The 26,658-nt window shown below is 43.1% G+C and overlaps 1 protein-coding gene across 2 annotated transcripts in view; it reads right to left on the minus strand.

Moving 5' to 3' along the window:
• Nucleotides 1–26,658, minus strand: part of SGSM2 (small G protein signaling modulator 2) — a 507,471-nt gene that overhangs the window by 65,270 nt on the left and 415,543 nt on the right. For both annotated transcript variants that reach the window (XM_073565606.1, XM_073565605.1), the window contains exons 7-11: nucleotides 18,819–18,953; nucleotides 12,074–12,198; nucleotides 6,351–6,418; nucleotides 3,533–3,696; nucleotides 2,160–2,289 (exon numbers count right to left, since the gene is read on the minus strand). In XM_073565606.1, the coding sequence (XP_073421707.1) occupies nucleotides 2,160–2,289; nucleotides 3,533–3,696; nucleotides 6,351–6,418; nucleotides 12,074–12,198; nucleotides 18,819–18,953 (622 nt within the window). The remainder of the gene's footprint in view (nucleotides 1–2,159; nucleotides 2,290–3,532; nucleotides 3,697–6,350; nucleotides 6,419–12,073; nucleotides 12,199–18,818; nucleotides 18,954–26,658) is intronic.

A 26,658-nucleotide genomic window follows, 5' to 3' on the forward strand; every position in this document is an offset into this window, starting at 1 on the left:
CTGCGTATGTACGAGGTGTACAGAGCGGAGCCGTGTGTCTACTTGGTATACGGAGCGGAGCTGTGTGTGTAGGAGGTGTATGGAGCGGAGCCACGTGTTTATGAGGTGTACGGAGCGGAGCAGCGTGTGTACGAGATGTGCGGAGTGGAGCCACATGCGTACGAGGTGTACAGAGCGGAGCAGCAAGAGTACGAGGTGTATGGACCGGAGCTGCATGTGTACTAGGTTTACAGAGTGGAGCCATGTGTGTACGAGGTGTATGGAGCAGAGCCGCATGTGTACAAGGTTTACAGAGTGGAGCCATGTGTGTACTTAGTGGAGCAGTGTGTGCGAGGTGTATGGAGCGGACCTGTGTGTGTACGAGGTGTACGGAGCGGAGTTGCGTGTGTCCTCGGTGTACGGAGCAGAGCCACGTGTGTAATTGGTGTACGGAGCGGACGTGCTGGAATCACTGTATTACCTGTACATTGACACTATATACAGAGCTGCTGTGTATAATGTCACTGGTGATCACTGTATTACCTGTACACTGACATTATATACAGAGCTCCTGTGTATAATGTCACCGTCTCCACCTTTTATCAGCGCCATCTTGTGACTGCAACTTCATCAGAGGAAAAGTATAATAGAAACACGTCACCACTTCTGGATTTCTCACCCACTCCTGATTTGGCTTACAAATACTGAGGTAAAATACTGAATGTGTGAATGTGGCTTTAGGCTGGTTTCACACATCCTGATATTTCCGGTACCGGAAAAACCGGTATTGGAGATATCTGTGTCCGTGTGTGTAATACGTGTGGTAACTGTGTGTCGCATCAGTACCACACGGACGGCCGCTGGGGAAGAAACGCTACAGTAAGCACTGTTTCCCAGCCAGGGGCGCACCTAAAATGAAGCAAGCTGATCACTTCGCCTCAGGGGGCATTGAGTCCCTGAAGAAGTGTAAAGATCGATGTTTCAAATATATTCCTATTTAAAAGTGTATGTATTTTACATGTGTGTCAGGTTAGGCTAGTAAAGAGTACACCAGATTTACCAAATTTTTACTTATTTTACTATGGGGGGATGCCATTTTGCAGTTTGCCTCAGTTAACAGAGAAGCTAGGCTCACCCTTGACCACAGGTAAGTCTAATTATTCATTAAACAGTGGACTATAAAAGTGCTAAACTAATTTAAGCAATACTGAAAATTTTGTAATGGGGGTGTACTCATTTATGCTGAGCAATATATATATATGTATTGCTCAGCATAAATGAGTGTGTGTATATATATACTGTATATATAATGTATATAGTTATCTTTCATCAGCAATGCCCCAATGCTTGGGAATCAATTCCAAAGTTTAGCAAGTGTATCTGTCAGGAGAAAAGGCAGGTTTTCTTTAAGTTGAGGAACAGTAAAGCAGACAGTAGCAAACTCTTTCTACAGAATAATAACAAATACATGACCAATCAGTGACAGACAGTTTTTCTTAATTTAACAATTGTCTTCCATTCTATGAATTACAAAGGGAATAATGAAGTTCTCGTTAACTTGACTAATCCTGTCTGGCCATAAAGTAAAAGATGTTGGGACGTGGCCCTGGTGGTTTGCACGGATCCAGCATCGCACATATCTACTCCACTGACATGTATTATGCATCTATGTAATGCCAGTAAATGTGAGCTGTTGTATAAGATGGCATGGTCACTACTGTCTGAGATTATTCCTGGAAACACTTTACTGGGAATGTATTGGAAAATCCTTAGATGCTATAAACACAGTGGGAAGACTGACTACCGTAAACCATTATTGAAGGCTTGTCTGTTCCGGCTCAGGCGGCTGCTTGGAGATTAGCCTTGGAAACAGAATCAATTATACTGCGATATATCCTATCACCAGGAACATTTTATTTCTTCTAAATGAATGAATAGGGCAGATATTACTACATTTTTCATCATACAGGACAATGTATTAATAAGAATCTGCGATTATACCTATTATTTAGATTTATTATAGTAATCAGCTCACATTTTCTTGGCAGAATTCATGGCGCAGAGTACAGTTTTATAATATGGCCTCAGGAGCAATATTATACATGAATGAAGAGGAATGGATTGTATTTACTATCCCGCGAGAACAATTACAGAAACAAACAGGTTGCAGCTTTACTTACTATTGTCAAGCTTGTGTCCAGCATATATGATCCTGAAGACATAATCTGTGGTTACTTCTTCAACAACGTCTTCAAAGTCTACAGACTTGTTAGAGCTATTTCTTTTTCTTAGTTTTGGAAATACTTTTCCCTAAAATAGAGTCAAAACAATCAATTTACAGATAATGTGATATTCCTTTTAAGATAAAAAAAAATCAATTGATAGCATCCCTTCATACTGGCAACTTACACGTTCAATGCCTTTCTTGTGCTGTGGATATATGAGTCACACTGACCACTGTTCTGTATGCCACAGCCAGGGGTAGGTGCAAGGGTTACAGCCACACTTGGGCCATGGAGCTTAGGGTGCCCAAATGGTCCCTTTGGCCCATATGTGAAGTCAAATATTAATAAAGACCTGTGAGAGTTGGGGCCATGTTGGAGATTTTGAACCGGGGGCCACAAGCTTCAAGTTACGCAACTGGCCACTGCAACTTACATCTTAGATACAAAAGGACCAGAATGCCAATCCCACCAGAGAAAGCAGCGGAAGATAAACGGAGGGTAGACTATACATGACTGATCACTTTTCACTGCGAGGGTAGAGAGCAACTAATCTATCTATCATCATTTTATAGGTAAGAGAAGAAGTTGCATATATAATAATCATAAAGCCTAATTTTTAACAAGGTGAAAAAGGGGGGAATTGGAAGGAAATATTAATTCGAAGGAAAAAATGTTAGTAGTTGAAAAATTCCATTTTATTGGCAAATCTTACTTCTTTAAAAAGTATAGTGAAAAAAATAAGAAAAGGAGAAGAAATCCATATAAACCTTACGCATTTTGGACTATAGAGAGCCCGTATTCATATACCCCTTCCTCCCTTTTTAGCTTATTGGGTGCTGGAGGATTCCGCGCATCGATCCATGGTATTTCATTCAGTCGAGTGGTAAGCTCATTTAGCCCTTTTTTTGTCTGATTTTTAACAGGATATTTTGGATGCTCACCTATTTGGAAAACCTGGGTCATGTGACTATTATTTTTTCATTTGTAGGTGCTGCATTCACCTTACAGGTAACTGTGTTAGCCCTCTCTATTGATAGCTAAGGAAGTTGAGTAATAATACAATCAAACAGCACATAAAGGGGTTGTCTATTTTAAAATGCAAAGTCTGCAGTCAACCTGTGTGACTGCAGACGTTTGGATCTCCCCAGAGCATGTGAAGATTAGCCGGCTTCTATGCATACTCCCAGGCATAAGCAGCCTAGTGTGTACGGCCTTGCTCCATACGGCCTTGCTCCATGTCAACAGTTTCCAGTCACCGATTACATACTGTAGTACCAAGATATACTAGAAAAAAAAGAGAAAATGTAAGCAAAATGTCTTAAACCTACCTTACCCCTCTGGGACCATAGTGGAGGCTCTAATTGTCCTCTTGGTAAAAGACCATTCTCGAGACAGGAAAGGAAAGCAAGAAGATGACCTCCAGGAGGAAAGTGAAGTGGAGGTCTCTGAATACCATCCTGGCTGACTAGAACAAGGACCCCTCTACTCTCTGCTGCATGTGAAATTAAAAAGTACAGAGTGTAAAGCAACAATTGTATGAAGTGTATGAAGTACGGTATGTATGAAGCTTAAAAAGATTGGCCACTACTTTTTTATTGATGGTCTATATTTAGGATTGTCTAGCAATATCTGATCAGTGGGTGTGTAACACCTGGCACCCCAGATCAGCTGATATCGGAAATGGCCGGAAGATCTCAGATGCAGCCGAAACACAGTAGCTCAGTCAAAACTAAAGTGACTGCGGGCAGGTACCACAGATCCATCCCCTATGTATTTGAACAAGAGGTAGATCCGCAGACACCATAGAAAGGACGGAGCTGCTGTGTTTTTGTAGAATGCGTACCGGGGTGGGCTCCCCCAGGATACAGCAAAGCCGTGGACAAGAAAAGCAGCCACCAAACTTTCCAGATGAACTTTTACTGACAAATTTAGATAGAATTTTTTTCCAACAACCAAAAACATTAAACAAGTTAACTCACACACACCAAGTCACGACTGACCAGGACCACTGCGCTTCATCACTCAGTCACTCGGTAGAGACTACGATGCTATAATCTACCTACTCATGCACCTGCTTAGTGCGGTCACCGAGCGTTGACCTGGGACTCTAGAACAATCAAATGAATGTCAGGGATGGCCTATTGGTGATGCAGCACAGCAACTCACGAACCTAACAAAATGACTCTATACCACTTCTCCCCATTGGTGGGTAAACGAGTACTCCTCAGCCAGAGTTGGCAGATATGGTGGACGAGGAGAAACACTCCTAGGTAGAATACAGTTGTCAATTTAGTCCTGGATTAAACTGTGTAACTCAAGGACGTCTTAAGTGCAGGTAAATTCATATCAAGAGCAATTTATATACCGTGATGTTCACTTTAAGAACCACGTGAGCATGATGGGGCCTCTCACTGGAACACTTCCGTATACTCCGGTAGATTCGGCTTTACTGCTATAGACTTTATAAGGCACGGGTGGCTCAGGAAGATGAGTCTGCTGGACACTGGTGAAATAAAGTGCCTGTATCTGCCTGTCAAGTTTGGTGCCAAACTAACTGTGTGTGCGTGCGTGCACGCTCCCACCAGGATTCCTGCAGTTGGCCTGAGCGCAGTACTTTCCGACCTGAGTCTATTCGCTGTAACGCTGCAGAGTTGCCTCCTCCGACGACTGTGTGAGCAGGGGATGGCGAGTCTCCAGCTGGCACATGGAACCACTGCTGCCTTGCTGGAGGGCAAATACTGCCTCCAGAGGAATCATAGAATCATAGAGTTGGAAGGGACCTCCTGGGCCATCTGGTCCAACCTCCTGCTCAAAGCAGGATTCACTAAATCATCCCAGACACATGTCTGTCCAGCTTCTGTTTGAAGACTTCTATTGAAGGAGAGCTCACCACCTCTTGTGGCAGCCTGTTCCACTCATTGATCGCCCTAACTGTCAAAAAGTTTTTTCTAATATCTAATGTGTCTCCTCCCATTCAGTTTCATCCCATTGCTTCTAGTCTTTCCTGGTGCAAATGAGAATAAAGATGATCCTTCTACAATGTGACAGCCCATGAGATATTTGTAGACAACTATTAAGTCTCCTCTCAGTCTTCTCTTTTGCAAGCTAAACATTCCCAAATACTGTGACCTTTCCTCATAAGACAGGGTTTGCAGACCGGTCACCATTCTGGTCGCTCTTTTCTGAACTTGCTCCAGTTTGTTGACGTCTTTTTTAAAATGTGGCACCCAAAACTGGACACAATATTCCTGATGAGGTCTGACCAAAGAGGAGTAGAGGGTAAGGATTTCGGCTCCACTCTTTCCTGCCAAAATCGTAGTTGCAAACTTCTCCCATGACAGTGTAACGAGACAGTATCCTGTGTCTTCTTCTCCCTAGGACACACAGCTCCGCTGATGGCACTTGATGAAGATAAAACACGTCCTTCCTCTTCTCGCTCTCACCTTTTTTTCAAGGTGGTCACGATCAGCCCTTCTCTGTGAAGCACTTCCTCCTAGTTGCTTGCAAAACCCCCCTGGCCAGGGCTCCGTCTGATGTTCTCAATGTTCAGTCTTAACCAGCAGAACAGAATCCATTTAACATGGCACAAGTCTCTGCCAACAGAGGAGCTGATTTTATGTCTTCTCCCTGAACTGGGTATTTGCATATATCTCCTGTACACAAGTCCCAACAAGAGTATATATTAGAGTAACAGCGGAAATAGTGGACAGTGGTTAGTACTGTGGGCAACTAGTGTTCTTAATGTCCATACATTGTTGTTGAAATAGAATAGCAGCTGTAAATCGAATGCTAGTGTAGTGCAAACTGTTAATGATGGGTGACGGTCAGCGGCATATTCCCCATCACCTCACATTCTTGTAAAATCTGAAAATTTCTGGCGGCCTCCACTAAGAGCTGATTGGCAGGAGTGCTCGGTGTCTAACCCCCCACCAATCAAATTCTGATAGCCTAACGTAAAGATTAGACATCAATATAAAAGTAGTGGCCAACCTCTTTAATGTACAAACTACATTTTAATGTTAAACATCAGATAACATCATAGCATTTTCCTACCTAAAATAGTAATTGGTTATGAACAGTTGGGACTTTTATTGTTATAGGGGAGGTAAGGTAAGTTGACACCATAATGTGATGCTTTATACTTACGCTGCTGGTGACAATGGATACAGACTATTTGACTTATTGGCACTATCAGGGCATAATCCCAAAAAACACTGCAAGAAGAAACAAAAAAAAAGTTGTTAGATCTTGTAAATAAATAACTAAATAATAATGATCACTCCCCTTTCTTAATTAATATCTATAGTATTCCCTCAACAATTCAATGTACCGTAATTTTTTCCATTATCCAGACAGGACTGTAATCCCTAAGCTAAGGGGAGAGTTGCAATGGACAAGAAAATTTGGGGCGAATACCACGTACTGTAAGTAGGGGAACAATTACTTTGGTTGCATGGGTAGAGGAACCACGTATTGGCAGTAACAAAGCACTAGGTGGTGATCTAGGGCACCGATGGGGAGAGATAATCACCAGTTGGCGGTATGGTGGGATCACCCCTCAGTGGCTTTTCTTGGGGGGAGCATATGAATGACCCACTACTTCTCCCTTTCATTTTCAGAGAGAGATTCGATGCTTGGATATCGCTGTTTTATTGCTGTGGTGTGCACACTTTATGGAAGAGTGGCAAGAAGAAAGCCATTCTTGAAACTAAGCCATAAGAAGTCCTGTTTGCAGTTTGCAAAAAGCCATGCAGGGGAAACAGCTAGCATGTGGAAAAAGGTGCTCTGCTCAGATGAGACCAAAGTAGAAATTTTGGGGCTAAATACAGAATGCTATGTGTGGCGGAAAACTAACACTGCACATCACCCTGAAAACACCATCCCCACTGTTAAACATAGTGGTATCATCATCATGCTGAGGGTAAGCTTTTCTTCAGCAGGGACAGGGAAGCTGGTCAGATTTGGTGGGAAGATGGATGGAGCTAAATACAGGGAAATCCTGGAGGAAAACCTGTTTAGAGGCAGCTAAAGACTTGAGACTGGGGTGTAGCTTCACCTTTTCACAGGACAAAGACCCTAAACATACTGCCAGAGCTACAATGGATGGTTTAGAGCAAAACATATTCATGTGTTAGGATGGCCCAGTCACAATCTTGTCCAGTGTTTCCCAAACTCCAGTTCTCATGGCCCCCAAGAAATCATGTTTTTAGGATTTCCTTGGTAGTGCACAAGTTAGAGAACCTGTGCAGTTCTGCTGCTTTGATAATTATTCCATCATCTGTGCAATACTAAGGAAATTCTGAAAACATGCACTGTTGGGTTTCTTGAGAACTGCAGTTTGGGAAAACTGGTCTAGACCTAAATCCCATTGAGAATCTGTGGCAAAACTTGAAAATTGCTGTTCACAGATATCTCCATCCAATGTCACTGAGCTAGAGCGAGGCTGAAAAGAAGAATGGGGAAAAAATTCAGCTTATAGATGTGCAAAACTTGTAGAGACAGACCCCAAAAGACTCACAGCAGTAACTGCAGTGAAAAGTGGTCCAACAAAGCATTGACTGGGGCTGAATACAAATGCACACCGCAATTCTTCAAATTTAATTTTTTAGATAACCAGAAAACCCTGTAATAAAACTTGCTACTTACTGTTTATATTTCACATAAAATCCCAATTTTTCAAGGCACTGTAAAACCTGAGGCTGCAGGATTTGTAGCTAGTCCCTGAGTAATGATAGTCGCTTACATTTTTTTTAAATATTAGTCATTTACACTGGTGATTTCCATGTTTGTGGAGCAAAGAAAAAAACAGCACGATATTCACTGAGGGTTTATAAATTGTGTCTGCAGCTGATATTCAGGAAATAATTGTCACTCATTTCTTTGATCTGAATCGTGACAGCTCATGCAGCACTTATCTAAAAAAAATGCAATTTCCTCTCCTGTCTGCAGAGCTGTGCTTGACTCTCATCTGTCTGGTCCCCACATAATGAAATGCATTTTTTTTAAAATATTGTAGCTTAAAGGTAACTGTAATTTATTTTTTATTTCATAAATCAATAATATGCAAGAAAAATAAGCAACTTGGTAATATATCTTATTAGAGCAATCTGCTTCTTTCTCGTTCTGGACTGATCATTCATTCTCAATTAATGGATAAAATCTGCATTAGTGAAGACAGACTTTCTCATTACCATGATAGGGGATGGCAGTTGGTGCTTTTAAAATTCTATGTAAGTGGGAGGAGCTAGCGGAATACAGACATTCTGCTGCGAAATCTCCTGAAAGGGCAGTCACAGCACTCTATAGAACTTTTTGAGCACCAACTTTCATCTCCTGTCTCACTCTAGTGGATTTCTCTAATAAGATATATTACAAAAGTTTTTTTTTTATTTTCATGTGTACTATTGATTTATGAAAAAAAAACAATGGTTACTATTTATAGGTATGAATTGTGCATTTAAGCAGCAAGGTGCCATGGAACTGTACCCTAATATATACGGGGAGTTTTGTCACATCTGATTATTATGATCTAATCTGCATCCATACGATGTTCAGATCTGAAAAACGGCCAAAAGTAAACGTGTATAAAAGATATCAGGGTGACTATTAATCAAGATGGTAAAAGGACAAAGTTATTAAACAGTGTTTTGTCCTCTGAGCTTTCAGCTATAAGGGTTTCCTAACCCAAGTTACAAAAGTAAAATGTTACATTAATATTTTTCCTTCTGCTTTATTGATTGAGTGCAGATCGCTGCTTGTCTTTAGGAGACCGGCACAGCGGCCGATGGTCACCTGGAGATGGATTTTCCTTTGTTCACTGACTCTGAATAAATAAAGCTGGATTCCTATGCTTTTCCTGTACAGTGAGAATTATAGTTTAATGGTGCAAACTGTCACTATATGGGACTACGGTAGGACGCTTTGTACTCTAAAAACAAAAATGTGTTCCTATGAACGGAGGTGGCTCATACTAATCGCCTTCGCACAAGTATTGTGAGTTTTATGTATACACAGAAAAATATATCCACTGGTACCATTGATCTGATTGAAACTTTTTATATAAGAAATCAAAAAATGTATTTGGCCCCAAAATAATGATAATGAGTGCAATAGTTCTAGGATAGGTTGTTAATTTATGATTGGTTGGAGATCCAACTTCCGTGACCCCAACCGATCATAAGAACAAAGGGGCATCAGAGTAGGATTAGCAAACAGCAGTGCTCTCAGCCATCCAATGTGCTACAACTACACTACCATTCAAAAGTGTGGGGTCACCCAGGCAATTTTGTGTTTCCCATGAAAACTTGTACTTTTATTAATCAAATGAGTTGCCAAATGAATTTAAAATCTAGTCCAGACATTGACAAGATTCGAAAAAAAGATTTTTATTTCAAATAATAATTTTCTCCTTCAAACTTTGTTTTTGTCAAAGAATGCTCCCTTTAAAGCAATTTCAGCATTGCAGACCTTTGGCATTCTAGCAGTTAATTTGCTGAGGTAATCTAGAGAAATTTCACCCCGTGCTTCCAGAAGTCCCTCCCACAAGTTGGTTTGGCTTGATGGGCACTTTTTGCGTACCATACGATCATGCTGCTCCCACAACAGCTCAATGGGGTTGAGATCTGGTGACTGCGCTGGCCACTCCATTACATATAGAACACCAGCTGCATGTTTATTCCCTCAATAGTTCTTGCATAATTTGGAGGTGTGCTTTGGGTTATTGTCCTGTTGTAGGATGATATTGGCTCCAATCAAGCGCTGTTCACAGGGTATGGCATGGCGTTGCAAAATGGAGTGATAGCCTCCTTATTCAAAATCCCTTTTACCTTGTACAAATCTCCCACTTAACCAGCACCAAAGCAACCCCAGACCATCACATTACCTCCACCATGCTTGACAGATGGTGTCAGGCACTCTTCCAGCATTTTTTCAGTTGTTCTGCATCTCACAAATATTCTTCTGTGTGGTCCAAACACCTCAAACTTGGATTCGTCTGTCCATAACACTTTTTTCCAAGCTTCCTCTGTCCAACGTCTGTGTTCTTTGCCCATATTAATCTTTTCCTTTTATTAGCCAGACTCAGATATGGCATTTTCTTTGCCACTCTGCCCTGAAGTCCAGCATCCCGGAGTCGCCTCTTCACTGTAAACGTTGACACTGGCATTTTGTGTGTACTATTTAATGAAGCTGCCAGTTGAGGATCTGTGAGGGGTCGATTTCTCAAACTACAGACTCTAATGTACTTGTCTTGTTGCTCAGTTGTGCAGCCGGGCCTCCCATTTCTCTATCTAATCTGGTTAGAGCCTGTTTGTGCTCTCCTCTGAAGGGAGTAGTACACACTGTTGTAGGAAATCTTCAGTTTCTTGGCAATTTCTCGCATGGAATAGCCTTCATTTCTAAGAACAAGAATAGACTGTCGAGTTTCACTTGAAAGTTCTTTTTTTCTGGCCATTTTGAGAGTTTAAAGGAACCAACAAATGTAATGCTCCAGATTCTCAAATAGCTCAAAGAACGGTCAGGTTTATAGCTTCTCTAATCAGCCAAACTGTTTTCAGCTGTGCTAACATACTTGCACAAGGGTTTTCAAGGGTATTCTAACCATCCATTAGCCTTCTTACACATTTAGCAAACACAAAGTACCATAAGAACACTGGAGTGATGGTTGTTGGAAATGGGCCGTTATACACCTATGAAGATATTGCATTACAAACCAGACGTTTGCAGCTAGAATAGTCATTTACCACATTAACAATGAATAGAGTGTAATTCCGAATCATTTAATGTTAGCCTCACTGGAAAAAATTGTGCTTTTCTTTCAAAAATAAGGAAATTTCTAAATGACCCTAAACTTTTGAATGGTAGTGTATAATCCACCAATATGCCATTATTTTATAAGATGGGCAATCCCCTTCAAATCTTTGAGAAAGTGATCCCTTCCCTTATAAAGTTTGATGAAATAATCTTTCAGGTCCGCGCTACAGAACAGAATTTACAAAAAGCTGCAGAAGTACCCAGAGTGAACAGAAGACATTGGGAAACATGTCTGTACACTCAGACCAATGTTATTCAATGGGGCAGTGCGGATGAGCGATTTTTTTCACTGACTGACCCTAGCCTAAAACATAAAATTAAGGTTTGGGTGGATCAAATCTCAACACACCAGTCTTGCAAGGCTGAGTCACAGAGGTCTAGGAACAAAAAATCTAAGTTGCTGTAAATAGTTTCCATCAGCATTTATTTTCCTTAAAATATAATATCTACACAATTAACTCAATTTCTTTTAACTCTACAGTGACGGCAATTTGTCCGCAAATAAGTATAAGTGGTGACTTCTTGCCTCCATTCACAAGAATTCTAATTTAACCTCTAGAGGGAGCTGACTACACAGGGATTTGAGAATTTAGCAAAGATAAGATTTATAAAACTTATTGTAATTCTGTTTTTGTCAGAAAGAGAGGAAGAGTGTGGGAGATATCTGACGATCAGAAGATCGCTATAATGTGCTATTTCAGTGAAACAGATGAGTATTATGAATAATAGATGAGACCTAGAAACTAACAAAAAGATTTGCAGGACCTTGGTCCAGGTGCCACTTCAGTAGACCAGAATCCAGGACCAAAACCTCCTCCTACCTGTCATCTTCCCCATAATTTATAATTTTTAGTAAGCTCAGTGTGAAATCCAGAATGTGTTGAGCCACAATGGTCACATTGAGCATGGCCTACTAATCAGTAGAAGAAAAAGCGGCAGGGAATCTAGGAAGTAGGAGGAGGTTCACAGGTCTTTGGTTCAGCTGCCATGGACAATCGACATAGCCACTGAACCAGGGTTCTGCTAATCTTTGTGATCATCTCTAATGTGAAAATTACCTCTTTTCAAGTTCCGAGTCTCCCAATGTTCCATTTAACAACTGGTTTGGTGTCCACTTTAATGTTAAGTTTTCACCACTCTGATGCAGGGATAAATAACCAGGAATAGCTTCCATATCTTCTTTCTAACGACAGAAGCGAAATATCAGTTCAATACAAAAAAAAGACACTCCGGAATGCAGTGATATAGTATGTCAGTGTGATATACCCTACATGATTGCATTAGACAATGACCTAGGGGAACATACCACATGTGCAATCAGTGCAGCTGCACAAAATCTCTGAGATATGGTGGCCTACTGTCATCTTAAAGTTGACCTTTAACCAGTTTGAGCATTTTAAACTTTCCACATTATGGCATTGTGGCCTGAGAACTGAGTTAAATGTAGTTTTTATTTACTAATTTCTCCTTTCCATTGGGAAGGTGTTAGCTTGTAAAGTTTAGATTATAATTTATGTTATAGTTCAACTGAGAGATATCAGACATTTTTTGAGAGTGTGTGTACTTCTTTCCCTGCATGAGGTTGACCAATCATAAGCAGGTAGCAACATGCAGGGGAGAAGAGAACACGCTCTCCTCTCTACACCGATCTCTGCAGTTACTGTGTAGAGCTACAGCAGAGCTGGATTACGTGTCATTACAAACACTTCCAGATTTCATGCCGCAGTGATGTCGGTTCTCACCCTGCCCCCTGCACTGACTGCCATGAAATGAGAGCTGGAAGTATTTGTAAGGATGCATACCTGAGCTCTGCTGTATCTCTAGACAATAGCTGCAGAAATCAGAAAGGAGAGGAGGGCTTGTTTTTTTCTACCCTGGATGACACTGCCTGCTCATGATTGATCAATCTCATGAAGGCAAAGAAGTATGCGCCCCATAGAAAAATCCCTAGAAATGCTCAGTTGAACTATAACATAAAATATAACCTATACTTTACAAGCTAATATCAGCAACAGAAAGGAGAAATTAAAAAATAAAACTTCTGTAGCCACTATTCCATCATGTGGCCTGTTTAACTTGCTCAAACTGGTGAAAGGTCCTCTTAAAAAAAATTATAGTGCCCACTACTACTAGACACCATGTAAGGGACAGTTCCATCCACATCACAAAAATTGAATGCATCATACATCGGAAATGGTTTTCCGGAGAGCCAATAAATGAGTTAATCTATAGGTACTGTAAGTGACTGACAATAGGTAAGGATATACAAGATCTACTATGATCTCATAACAAGGGTGCTAGAGTCATCACAGTAGGAAGCTGAGATCATATAAAAGACTTTGTCAGGCAAGCTGCTCTGGCATCACAAGGGAGTTTAAAAGGCCTCAGTGCCAAGAGATGGAACCCACCAATCTCATATTGATGGCCTATCCTACTGATGAGCAATCAATATTCTAAAACCTGAAAACTCCTGTAATTCAGGAAAGCTTCCATGATATTAGAAATGGGGTTCAGTTAGGTACGCTACTGTGAGAACACAGGTTTGCCAGGTAAGGCTACATTCACACTTTTGTTGTACATGTGTTAGGCGTCGGACTCCTGCAGCTGCACAGCGGGAATCCAGAGCCATACATCCGGTGGCCTCCCATTCCTTTCCAACCGCTCAGGGACCTGCACAGCAATCTCAGCGATCCTGGCGCCCTGCTCAGACCAGCTCTCTGGGTCTGGATATTGCTGCCACCTCTGGACCAGCAATGGTAGCGCAACCTTTTGCAGGAAACCACTCCAGAGGCTAAGTCCTCTCGTCGCGCTACTGGGCATGCCCACGAGACGATCTCCCAGTGGAGATCGGGGGGTCACGTGCTCAGGTCCTTGTCCTGATCTGATTGGCCCAGCTCAGAGGTCTGGAAGGTCCCGGAAGCGCATGGCTATGAAAGGCCCTAATGGCCGCTCGCCTATGCGCTAGTATAGATTATACTTGCTATGTGTGAATGGTGACGGATGTATGATTCTGGTTACTGACTCATTTGAAACCCCATCCCTCTGATATTACGTATGTGGATAGGGAACTAGAGAGAAAGTCAGCGCCAGTCAGTGGCAAGCTATAGACCACAGTGCATACCGCACCTCTGCACTAGCGTCTGATGGTGTCACGCCTCACGGCACTATCGTATAGCGGCAGTAGTTACCGCAGCGCTGCAGTTAGCAGCACTTACCAGCGTCCGCGGTGGCAACGCCACACGCACGGTAGGTCAAGACGGACACCGACCTCTGTCTTGGGCCGTGTCCTGTAACCATATACCGTGTGTGCACGCCAGCTGAGACCTGTGAAGCTAACAGGCTCGGCGTTTATGCTTTAGGGCCTCTGTGAGTTTAACAGAGTCCGCTCTGCGCACCTCAGGTGACGTTTAACCCGAGCGCAGTATACCGCCACATAGTGAGTCCGCCATTACTCAGCAGCGGTTGTTACACCTACTGCACGGTGGACCCTGGGCGGCAAACGCACTTCCTATTATTTATATTTAGTGCGTTCCGCCATCCCTAACAACATGTCTTAGTACTGTCCATTTTTTCTTGGACAGGAACCAACAGGGATTTATTGAGCCATGAACATATGAGTTTTAAAAATGGATCCTTGTCTCTGGTCTGTGAGACTCAGAGCATGTACTATTGTCATCCATTTTGCGAATCAGACTCTGTCATTAAAGTCTATGGGGATCCATAAAATGCAGAAGATCTGAAGACAGACTTTGTACTTCAGTGCTCAATCCAAGTTTCATCGGTTTTTTGACTGATCCATTATTAAAAGTCAATGGATAAAAAGTGTGGACAATGTAATGTCATTTGTTGTGACATTACACCTGAGTGATAGTAGACTGCTGCCATCACAATGGATGCAAGAAAGCACGTTTCAGTCAGTTATAACGAATTCACATCACAACCAAAAAGGATCCCAATTACTGGGGGGAGTGGTAGCTCGGTGAAAGATTTTCTTGGGACATCTGTTAGGAACGGCGGAACGCACTAAATAAAATAATAATAAAGTGCGTTCGCCGCTCGGGGTCCACCGTGCAGTTGGTGGTATAACTGCTGTTAAGTGGTGGCAGACAAGCAATATGGCGGTATGATGCACACGGGTTAAACTTCACCCGGAGTGTGCAGAGCGGCCTCTGTTCACACACAGAGGTTCCGCAACAAAAAAACACACAAAACACTGAACCTGTTAGTGACACAGGCTTCAGGTAGATGCACACACGGTATCTGGTCACAGGAGCAGGACCCAAGACATAGGAGCTGCGTCCCTCAAGACCTACCGTGTGTGCGACGTCACTGCTGCGAACGCCTAGAAGGGCTGCAACTGCAGCGTGGCGTAGGACACTGCCGCTCGACGACAAAGCCAGATAGCAAGCGCGATGTCGGACGCTAGCGTAGTGGTGCGCTGAGCACAGTGGCTAAAGGCTTGCCACTGACTGGCGCTGACTACTAAACTAATTCCCTATCACCATGCGTAATATCAGAGCGAAGGGGTTTCAAATGAGTCAGTCACCAGAGTCATACATCCGTCACCATTCACATATAGCAAGTATAGTCTATACTAGCGCATGGCGGAACAGCCATGCGCGCCTTTTATAGCAGCCGGGACCTTCTGCACGCTTCCAGATCTCTGAGATGGACCAATGAGAACTGGAGCGGGACCTGAGCACATGACTCCCGATCTCCAATGGGAGATTGTCCCATAAGCATGCCCAGTAAGAGGACAGAAGGACTTAGCCTCAGGAGATATTTGCTGCAAGGCAATCTCCTCTGCAGTGGAAAAATAGGAGGAGAGTGCAGAATGTGAGGATCTGGATCCCTGCTGAGTAAACGCAGAAATCCGACTCCTAACATTACCCTCCCTCCTAGGGCTCCCCACTCCCTGAGCCTTACGATCCACCAACTTGTGCCCGAAAGAGGTATAGGCCTCAGACTCGTACGCAGGCAAGTCTGATGTCCCGGTAGATGACAGAGAGACCCGGGACACGTGGAAGGCCTCAGGGGTGGCAAGATCGCCAGGTCTGAGAAGGGACCCGTGGGAGACAGCGGGAGCGGAAGTTAAAGTGGAACGCCACCGTGTGTCGGCAGGCATCTCCGCTCAAGGAGGCTATTCCGAGCACAAAAAGCGCAGGCCCGAATATATTTTTTAACATCCCGAGCCCTGTGCGGCCACCAGTAAGACCCTGCCAGGAGTTTTGTGGTCTGCATATAGCCACAGTGACCACCCCTCCTGGATGTGTGTGCCCAGGCAAGAACCTTCAGCCGAAGGTGGGAAGGAACAAGGGTCTTACCCGGCAGTACAGAATTTGGCTGTTGCGGGGCACTGTTGTTCTGAGACACCGCGTGTTGACAAAAAAGACCGCGACTGGAGTCTTGTGCCGGACACGCCTGGAGAACGGCGCGAGACACCGCCATAGGCTCTGGGGGTGGAACCTCTGACTCGGGTAGTTCCAGAGGCTCAAAAAAAATTGGGAGCCGGAGTAACCTTCCGTTTGGATTGAGCACGCTCCATACCGCGCTCCGAAAAACGGAGGTCAATGCAGGTGGAAATGGCAATCAGCTCTTCCAAACTGGCAGGAACCTCTCTAGTGGAGAGATTATCTTTAACGTGCTCCGCCAAACCTCTCCAAAACACAGGGATGAGAGCTTTATCGGACCACTCCAACTCGGAAGCCAGTGTCCGAAAACGGACGGCATACTGACTAACCGAGAGAGCACCCTGAGTAAAAGCAAGAAGCTGAAGAGAGGTATCGTGCGTGACCCGTGGACCGAGGAAGACCTGCTTAATAGCTGTTAGAAAGTGAGCAGTGGTCCGGACCTCTGGGTCACCACGCTCCCATAGTGGCGTAGCCCACTCCGACGCTTTTCCCGACAGCAGGGAAGCAATAAACCCCACCTTGGCCCGTTCCATAGGGAATCGCGCAAGTAACTCCAGCTGAATGGAGCACTGGCTGATGAAACCCCTACAGGAGGCGCCATCACCAGAAAATTTATCGGGCAACGGGAGGCGGGTAACTGTCGGCGCGGGGGAGGACGTGGACATACGGGAAACCGCGTCTGTGATTGCCTTTACAGCAGCTTCGGTGGATTGTGCAGCTGAGAGAGCCCTCTCAAGAGTGGCCAGCCGGCCCTCAAGCTGCCGAATACACTGTAAGAGTTGCTGCTGTTCTGCTATCACTAGCCAGACCCTGGCGCTAGTATAATGTTAGGAACGGCGGAACGCACTAAATAAAATAATAATAAAGTGCGTTCACTGCTCGGGGTCCACCGTGCAGTAGGTGGTATAACTACTGCTAAGTGGTGGCAGACAAGCAATATGGCGGTATGATGCACACGGGTTAAACTTCACCCGGAGTGCGCAGAGCGGCCTCTGTTCACACACAGAGGTGCCGCAACAAAAAACACACAAAACGCTAAACCTTTTAGTAACACAGGCTTCAGGTAGATGCACACACGGTATCTGGTCACAGGACCCAAGACAGAGGAGCTGCGTCCCTCAAGACCTTCCGTGTGTGCGACGTCGCTGCTGCGAACGCCTAGAAGGGCTGCAACTGCAGCGCGGCGTAGGACACTGCCGCTCGACGACAAAGCCAGATAGCAATCGCGATGTCGGACGCTAGCGTAGCGGTAAGGTGAGCACAGTGGCTAAAGGCTTGCCACTGACTGGCGCTGACTACTAAACTAATTCCCTATCACCATGCGTAATATCAGAGGGAAGGGGTTTCAAATGAGTCAGTCACCAGAGTCATACATCCGTCACCATTCACACATAGCAAGTATAGTCTATACTAGCGCATGGCGGAACAGCCATGCGCGCCTTTTATAGCAGCCGGGACCTTCTGCACGCTTCCAGGTCTCTGAGATGGACCAATGAGAACTGGAGCGGGATCTGAGCACATGACTCCCGATCTCCATTGGAAGATCGTCCCATGAGCATGCCCAGTAAGAGGACAGAAGGACTTAGCCTCAGGAGAGATTTGCTGCAAGGCAATCTCCTCTGCAATCTCCTCTGCAGTGGAAAAATAGGAGGAGAGTGCAGAATGTGAGGATCTGGATCCCTGCTGAGTAAACGAAGAAATCCGACTCCTAACAACATCTATGAATGAGGTTTTGTACTTTAACATTTGAAAATCAAGCAGCCTCTATACCAGGGGTCCCCAACCTGTAGCTCGGGAGCCACATGTGGCTCGCGGTCCCATGAATTGTAGCTCGCGACTGTCTGCCAGCTTGCTGCATTAGCTCCAGTTCTAGCAAACAGGTATGAAGAGTACATCTCAAAATGGTGAATTTTGTGAGTAGCCCTGCACAGAAGAGGAGATCTGGATGCACATATACTGGTCTTAGGGGTTTAGAGATGTTTTAGGTATGGTACGCTGGAGGATGGTACTACCTGTTATAGGAGGTGCTCAAAGCTGGATGTGACAGTGTGTTGGGCGTCCTTGATGGGAGAATACTGAATGGGGGTATTGTGGCAACCCCTGGATCTCAGTGTACTTCTTTGGAGTGATTTCTGTGGAAAAGCTTTGGTTATCATTATACCTGTGATGGGGGCTTTGGTTGACTCTACTTTGAAGGGGGTGGGAGCTGGATGTGGCTCGCGACCCTCTCTCTAAGCTGAATGTGGCTCGCGACCCTCTCTCTAACCTGAATGTGGCTCTCAAGATCAGAAAAGTTATGGACCACTGCTCTATACAGTCCATGCACAGGCCCAGGTTGTTGGCGTCCGCTCCCGACAGTGACATTGGGAAACCCAAATATAAAATCACTTACTGGTTGAACCAGGACATTGTTTTTCCCATAAAGAAGATGAATTCTGGAGTTTTGGTGAAGAGACTCGACATACTCTCTAGCTGATGCTGCAAACTTATCTTCGGACATGCTACCACTGGAATGGCGCTTTTTGATCTATTGAAAAACAAGCCAAAAAAATAAAATAAATCTGTATCTGCAGTGTCCACTGCATGAGACTTGTAATATCCATGGCAGCTGTTAGATTAATGTCCACAACCTGCTTGTGTCCGCCAGAGCAAGAGATATATACAAACAATACACACATACACAGTCAATATATAAATTAGTGAGAAAGGTAAAATAAAGGTAAGTTTTTATATATATGGTACAATTATTAATATTTGAAGTCTTTCCTTACCAGTTCCACCTCTTGCCGATCCATCTCTCCGGAGATAGTGATGACGTCCATACAGTCACCTGACTACAGAGGCCACTAATTGGCTACAGGGTCAGGTGACTGGTTGATGGGATGTTATCATTTTCAGTGGGCTGATGTCCTGTCCATCAGTCACTTGACCCTGCAGTCACCCTTAGTGTCAGGTGACTGTATGGATGGGACATTTCCAGTTGAGACCACCAAAGCAGCAACAGTTCAGACTGCTAAGTTAAACTCCTTTTTATTTTAGAACTAGCTGAAGAGCCCGGCGCTGCCTGGGCATAGTAACTAACTATGGTTAGTTATAACAAATTATAATGATTATATCTATATATATATATATATATATATAAAGCTGAGTGTAGAGCCCCGCCGACACCGCATAGCTACATTCACAATAATATCCCACTTCATCCCGTCAGCCAGAGCTACCGGACTACTATCCCTAATATCTCACATCATCCCATCAAAGCCACCGGACTACTACCCCTAATATTCCACATCGTCCCATCCCTTTAAGAGAGGCCTGGGGTCAGAACCACAGCGCTTAGGGATTTGCCCTAACTTCCATACCGGGGATCCCTTTAAGAGAGGCCTGGCATCAGAACCAGAGCGCTGAGTGGAATTGCCCTAACTTCCATACCAATGATCCCTTTAAGAGAGAGTGGGGTCAGAATCAGAGCACTGAGGGATTTACCCTAACTTCCATCCCGGGGATCCCTTTAAGAGGGGCCTGGGATCAGAACCAGAGCACTTAGTGGATTTGCCCTGACTTCCATACCAATGATCCATTTGAGAGGCCTGGGGTCAGAACCACAGCGCTGAGGGATTTTCCCTAACTTCCATACCGGGGATCCCTTTAAGAGAGGCCTGGCGTCAGAACCAGAGCGCTGAGTGGATTTGCCCTGACTTCCATACCAATGATCCCTTTTATAGAAGCCTGGGGTGATAATCAGAGCGCTGAGGGATTTGCCCTAACTTCCATACCGGAGATCCCTTTAAGAAAGCTTGGGATCAGAACGAGAGCGTTGAGTGGATTTGCCCTGACTTGCATACCAATGATCCCTTTAATAGAACCCTGGGGTCAGAATCAGAGCGCTGAGGGATTTTCCCTAACTTCCATACAGGAGATCCCTTTAAGAGAGCCTGGGGTCAGTACCAGAGCATTTGAAGGCAATTGCCTTGACTTCCATACCGGGGATCCCTTTAAGAGAGGATTGGGGTCAGAACCAAAGCACTGGATGGATTTGCCCTGCCTTCCATACCGGGGATCCCTTTAAGAAAGGCCTGGGGTCAGTACCAAAACGCTGAGTGGATTTGCCCTAACTTGCATACCATTGATCCACGGGAGGGGGGATTAATTTCTGTCATGTGCTCTGCTCCTTTCTGGGAGCAGACAATGACTGGGAGCTTATGTTCCCGGGGATGCTAGATTTCTCTCACCATGTCAGTTTCTGCTGAGGTGTTGTCAAGTGGGAAAACTTGCTCATAGCAACCAATCACAGGTCAACTTCTTTTGAACTGCTCTGGTGAAATGAAAGATGCTTTGTGATTGGTTGGTGATACACACATACATACTTACATTCAGTTTTATATATAGAGATGATCTTTTTCCCTGGTCAGTTATTAAAAAGAATTAGAAAACTCTTTTCAGGGTATTTTATGACTTAAAAGAAATATATTTTATGATATAGCAATATACCCCGGGACTCATTTGTCGACACTGACTTATGAAACCTTGTTACCCATCGCAACCAATTGTAATGTAGCTCAGGTTTCCAGAGCAATTCAAGAATTTAAAAGATGAGATCTGATTGGCTGGTATTGGAAACAATGCCATTTTTATATTTTGATAAATAAGGTCTAAATTGTATTACGCAATTGATCACCAACAGCTAAACTCAGAGACAATGACTGCAGGGTAGGGAATTTTAGGGATTTATGTACATTTATAGTTAATAATAAGATTGTCAGAGACACCGCACTACACTTGCTTATAGAGCCAGTGCGCGTGTCCTGAGTACAGAAGCTGTGCTAAACGAGGTACAGGAGGGATAAACAGATGGGAGGTCAGACAAAGCCAAAGGTCATACACAGGATCACAGTACAGTACCAGGGATGAGACAGAGCAGATAATCAGGGCCAAGCAGAGATCAAAACCAAACAGACATAGGAGGTACCAGGCAGAATCCAAAGCGATATCCAGGAAACAGACCGAGTCATACACAGAGAATCAAGTAACCAGAAACACAGCACTAACACACTCAGGGGTCACCACACAATGCCAAGGGTGAAAGTATAACTGACAGGGATGGGAGCGTCCTGAGGCTATAAGAAGCCTCCCCCAGAACCAGGGAGAGGCCACAATCATAGCCCCAAGTGTGCAGGTAAGTCTGCACCGGGATCACAACCTTTAACCCCAGAAATGCCAGTCATCAGTACTGGTTCCATACATTAACCCCACGTGTGCGAGTCAAACCCGCACTGAGATCATGACAAAGATCATATAAAATCATAAAACCTCTTTTAAGGGCATGTTCTCAAAAGATTTTTTTTTTCACCATGGAAAGGATTCTGTGATCATCCACCACTGTTGTTGTCTGTGGACATTCAGGCCTTTTTGAGTTCCAAAACTCACCAGTGTGCTCATTTTTTGTAAAATGTACCAAACTGTTGATTTGGCCACTTCTAACATTTCTGCTATCTCCCCGATGGAATTCTTTGTTTCAGCCTAATGGTCTATTTTACTTCCATTGACAGCTCCATTAACCACATGCTGTGGGTTCACAACAACAGCTTGACAATGCAAATACCACACCTGGAATCAGCCCCAGACCTTTTGCCAGCTGAATTAACGATGGATTATCAAGGGAATTGCCCATGCAGCCCATTAAGGAGCTTCTGAAATAACTGTACAATTACCTTTGGTCCATTTAAAAACTAGCCACATGCTAAAGGGCTGTAACCCTTAGCCCCATTATTATGTGAATACCCTCAAACTAAAACTGAGAGTCTGAATTTTAGGCCCATACTTATTATATAACTGTATCTGCAATATGTTTTGGTAAACAGCTAAACTGACAAAACTTTTGTCATTGTCCAAATATTTCTATTCTATACACTTCTATATTTTCTATCACGGAACAGATGAAGGGCCTAAAAATTGCATAATTTCAAATTAAAATATTGTGAGGTATGTAATATTTTGAAAGTTATTAAATAAGTATACAAAAACAAGGTTTTATTGCGTTACTGGGTCTGTAGTCTCTGCCTTGGTTTTGAAAAACTCTTTGGTAAAAAATTCTAAATATTTTATGTGCTAATGAACTAAGGAATAATAAGGTAGCAGATAATAGATCTGCCAGCACACAATTGTCAGAATATTTCACAAATTCCTCAAACAAAGGGAATATTTGTTTCTGTGCTCCACTTAATTCCTGGCTGATATCAGAGCTTGGCCTTCTACGCTCCATAAATACACACATGTGACTCATTCTCTCGCCTCATTCACCTTGCTAAGAATGTATTCTTAATGGTATTTGCTTTTCAAAATCAAAAGCAAATTTCAGCATTTTTGTCCTTGTAGGTCAGAAGATATGGCTTGTGATGTCAGTGTGTCCCAGTAGCTTCTGGATCTTTGAAGATGGTGCTATTGGTTTCTAATCTATGTGAAATCATATTTTTAGTTGGATAGCATTATTTATAGATCTAAACAAAGGATTCCAATCATTTCAATTACTTCAGAAGAGATTAGACTTTATAAAAATTACTTGATGAAAGGTAGGAAAATCTGTGTGGTCAGCTTGAAAAAAAGGTGTGCATTGGAGGTGATTTTATTCGTTTTTACCATGATACCAAAATTGACCAGTGGCATGAGTTGTGTATAGTGAAAAATCAATTTCATTCAGGCTGAGACAAGCTTTCCTGTTGCTCAAGGCAAGGATTTTAGAATGTGTCCCTAACCCTCTTTCCCTAATGTTCACTATCAACGCTGCTGGATGGACAGTTGTTCAGCTGACAGCTACAAACCTGACGGACCTCACTGGGCCATGCGGCATTAGAAGGGTCCCACACACATCTTCAAAATGGCTGTAGGAAGGTATAATCTATTGCTAGAGATTTGCTTATTTGGATTTAATTAATACAGTTTGCCCTTTCCATTAATGGTGCCCTGAATGGCTGCCCACTTTGCCTACCCATCATCCCAGCCCGAAATTACATTAACGATATATGAGGAGTAATCGCTTCATGGAATGTCCTCAAGTTATGTCAAAATTTGTTTGCTCCCAGAAGAAATGTAGTTTTGCTGTAATTTGGACCAATTCACTAGCAGTGCTGCGAAGAAAAAAATGCTGACGGTCTCTACCCTTTCATTCTTTTGATTGTTTGGTTTCAGACCCACACACATCAGCAAGTAAAGGCATATCCCAACATTCTGCCATAATTTGGTAAAATAGAAAAAGCTATATGAATGTTACTCAATAATGCTGGTGGCAGTGCTTAAATGTACAGCCACACAAGTAGGCTCATAATGCTGCCCCAGCATCAAAATAAAAAAAAAGTAAAACATGAACACTAGAAAGCAGGATTGCTACAGGGACTTGTAAGTAGGTTAACATACTTGTCACAAAAAACATACCGTGCATACCACTGCTGTAACATAGTATCAAAACACAGACCAAGGAAAAAATATATGTGTTGGGTTAATTAAGGGACATACTGTATGCTGCAGAGATTAAAAGCAATTTTTTATTGATAGATACATATAAAATGTACAAATAAAATAAGCAGGTAAACCTACAGCTATCAAGGCTATCAAGGTATGTGAAGCAATGTACATATATATATATATATATATTCATGTAGATGGCTGGAAAAATATGTAAACCATGATCTCAAATCAGAACTGCAGGCTAAAGTGCAAGTGCTGAGATAATCAAAAATGTTTGGTATAATTGCTTCGCAATAAGTCTGACTAGGAAAACACTGCCATATGATTGCCAGTCCACTAACATTCATAGTGAACAAAAACAATGTGCATTTATTCATATAGAAAGTAGCAAACATATGAACTAAGTCGTCAATACAAGGTCAGGCTAAAGTGCAAGTGCTAATGTGATCAAAAGTTATATAGTATGATAACCTCAAAATAGACCTGATTGGGAAAGTATTATCATATGATCAACTACCTATCAATATTCAAAACAAGCAATTATGATTGGGGTGTCAGCTACCTGGCGTGTGGACCTCTCTTCATACTTACCATACTGACCATGTAAGTGAACCATAATTGTTCATGGTGAATATGGATAGGCGGGTGATCATATGATAATACTTTCCCAATCAGGTCTAATTGTAAAGGGATCTTCCAGCAGCAGATCTTGTTAATTTATATGCCAAAATGCATTCAGTGTGGGAGAATATTCTTCATCATTAACATGTCGATCCATCCTGTGTTTTCCATAATTCTTCAACTTTTCCTTGATATCTAATTTTGAGGAGGGAGTATATATATATATATATATATATATCTTCCTTCTCACCCCCCCAATAGGGGTGGTCTTTGTTGCCCTGTCTCATTCTTGGGTCCACTACCAGATGCCTGGGAGTTTGAGGGTTTTGCGCAGGATCTTAGTTGTTCCCAGCATTGTGCTTTTCTGGACAGAGAGTTCAGATGTTGCTCCTGGGATCTGTTGCAGCCATTTTTCCAACTTAGAGGTCACTGTTCCAAGTGCTCCTATCACCACTGGAATCACTGTTGCCTTCACCTTCCACATCGTCTCCTGTTCTCCTTTGAGGCTCTGGTATTTCTCCAGCTTCTCATATTCCTTCTTTCTGATGTTGCGGTCACTTGGCACTGCCACATCTATTATCATTGCTGTCTTCTGCTCCTTGCCTACTATCACAATGTCTGGTTGGTTAGCCAACACCTGCTTATCTGTCTGGATCTTGAAGGCCTGCAGGATTTTAGCCCTTCCATTCTCCACCACTTTCTCTGGGGTCTCCCACCTGGACTTAGGGGGTCTTAGCCCATATGCTGTGCAGATGTTCCTGTATACAATTCCCGTTACTTGGTTATGGCGTTCAGTGTACGCTATTCCTGCTTGCATTTTGCATCCTTCCACTATGAGATGGACAGTTTCTGAGCTTTCTTTGCATAGTCTGCACCTTGGGTCTTGTCTTGTGTGGTAGATTCCTGCTTCTATGGATCTGGTACTTAGTGCTTGTTCTTGTGCCGCTATGAATAGTGCCTCTGTGCTGTCTCGGAGTTCAGCTTTCTCCAGCCATTGGTAGGATTTCTCCATGTCAGCCACCTCCATTATCTGTCGATGGTACATCCCATGCAGCGGCTTGTCTTGCCTTGGCGCTTCATGCTCCTGTTCGTCCTTCCAGATCTGTTCCTTCATTATTACAACAACTATTATGGATAGTATAATAATAGGATTTGCTATAAATATATATTACTAAGAGGACTTCTTTGACTTTAGTCTCACGCATCATTACTCTTAACCAGATGCTGTGTTCTGTATTGCACAGAGGTCTGATTCATGTTACAGATTCTATATAGATTCTATATAATGCTCGGTTCAAAGTGCTGCTGTGCAGAAAATAAGCCCGGTGGCCTCTCTATTAGCTAATGTTGTATCACTATCATCAATATTAGGCAACCAAATACTCCATTAATTTACTATTTTACCTATCAAACCATGTTGGTAAAACAACAAAGGTTTGCATTAAACAAATACAGATATGTCCAGGAGGAATACACTGCACAGCTATACAGCGGAATGTAAAATACTGTGTGGATCCCTGCCATTGAGAATATTTTACAGTCTCAGAGTTCACTGATTTTTCTAAGAACATTGTTTTCTAGCACAGAGGAAATCAATATATTAGAGGCTGTCTCATTCATCTTCACCTTATGTGAATGATTTGATCTGCTGAGCTCTTTCAGAACCATGGAGAGCTCCACATTGTTTGCCATTTCAGCAGCAGCAATAAGTGGCAACACGATTGTTTTGTATATCATCTTCACTGACATCAGCATTACCGTTTCCAAAGTATAGAACTCAGAGACTGACATGCTGCATCCATGCATCACATACAATTCCAGCTGAGCAGCATTTTGACCACAAGTGATGGATAGTGGTAAAAGGAAGTCCGTACTAATTTGAAAGGGTGGGGCGAGCGCTTGTACTCACCCCAGCTCAATCTTCAATTTACATATTACCCAAGCCCATGAAATACATTAAAGAATAAAACAAAAGACTATACTAATCCCAACTTATTAGGCATATTACAATGCTGCACTACATATATATTATTCTAAGGAGTTTTGACTGTTACGGACCATCGATCATGCAGATTTCGTATGTTTTATTTATCTGCGTTCCGAACTGATTACCGGTAACATCTGTCATTATCCACTGGAGGACTGCTGCT

Source organism: Dendrobates tinctorius, unplaced genomic scaffold (genome assembly GCF_039654945.1).
Source record: "Dendrobates tinctorius isolate UK_male_01 unplaced genomic scaffold, ASM3965494v1 ptg000016l, whole genome shotgun sequence".
Lineage (NCBI taxonomy): Eukaryota > Metazoa > Chordata > Amphibia > Anura > Dendrobatidae > Dendrobates > Dendrobates tinctorius.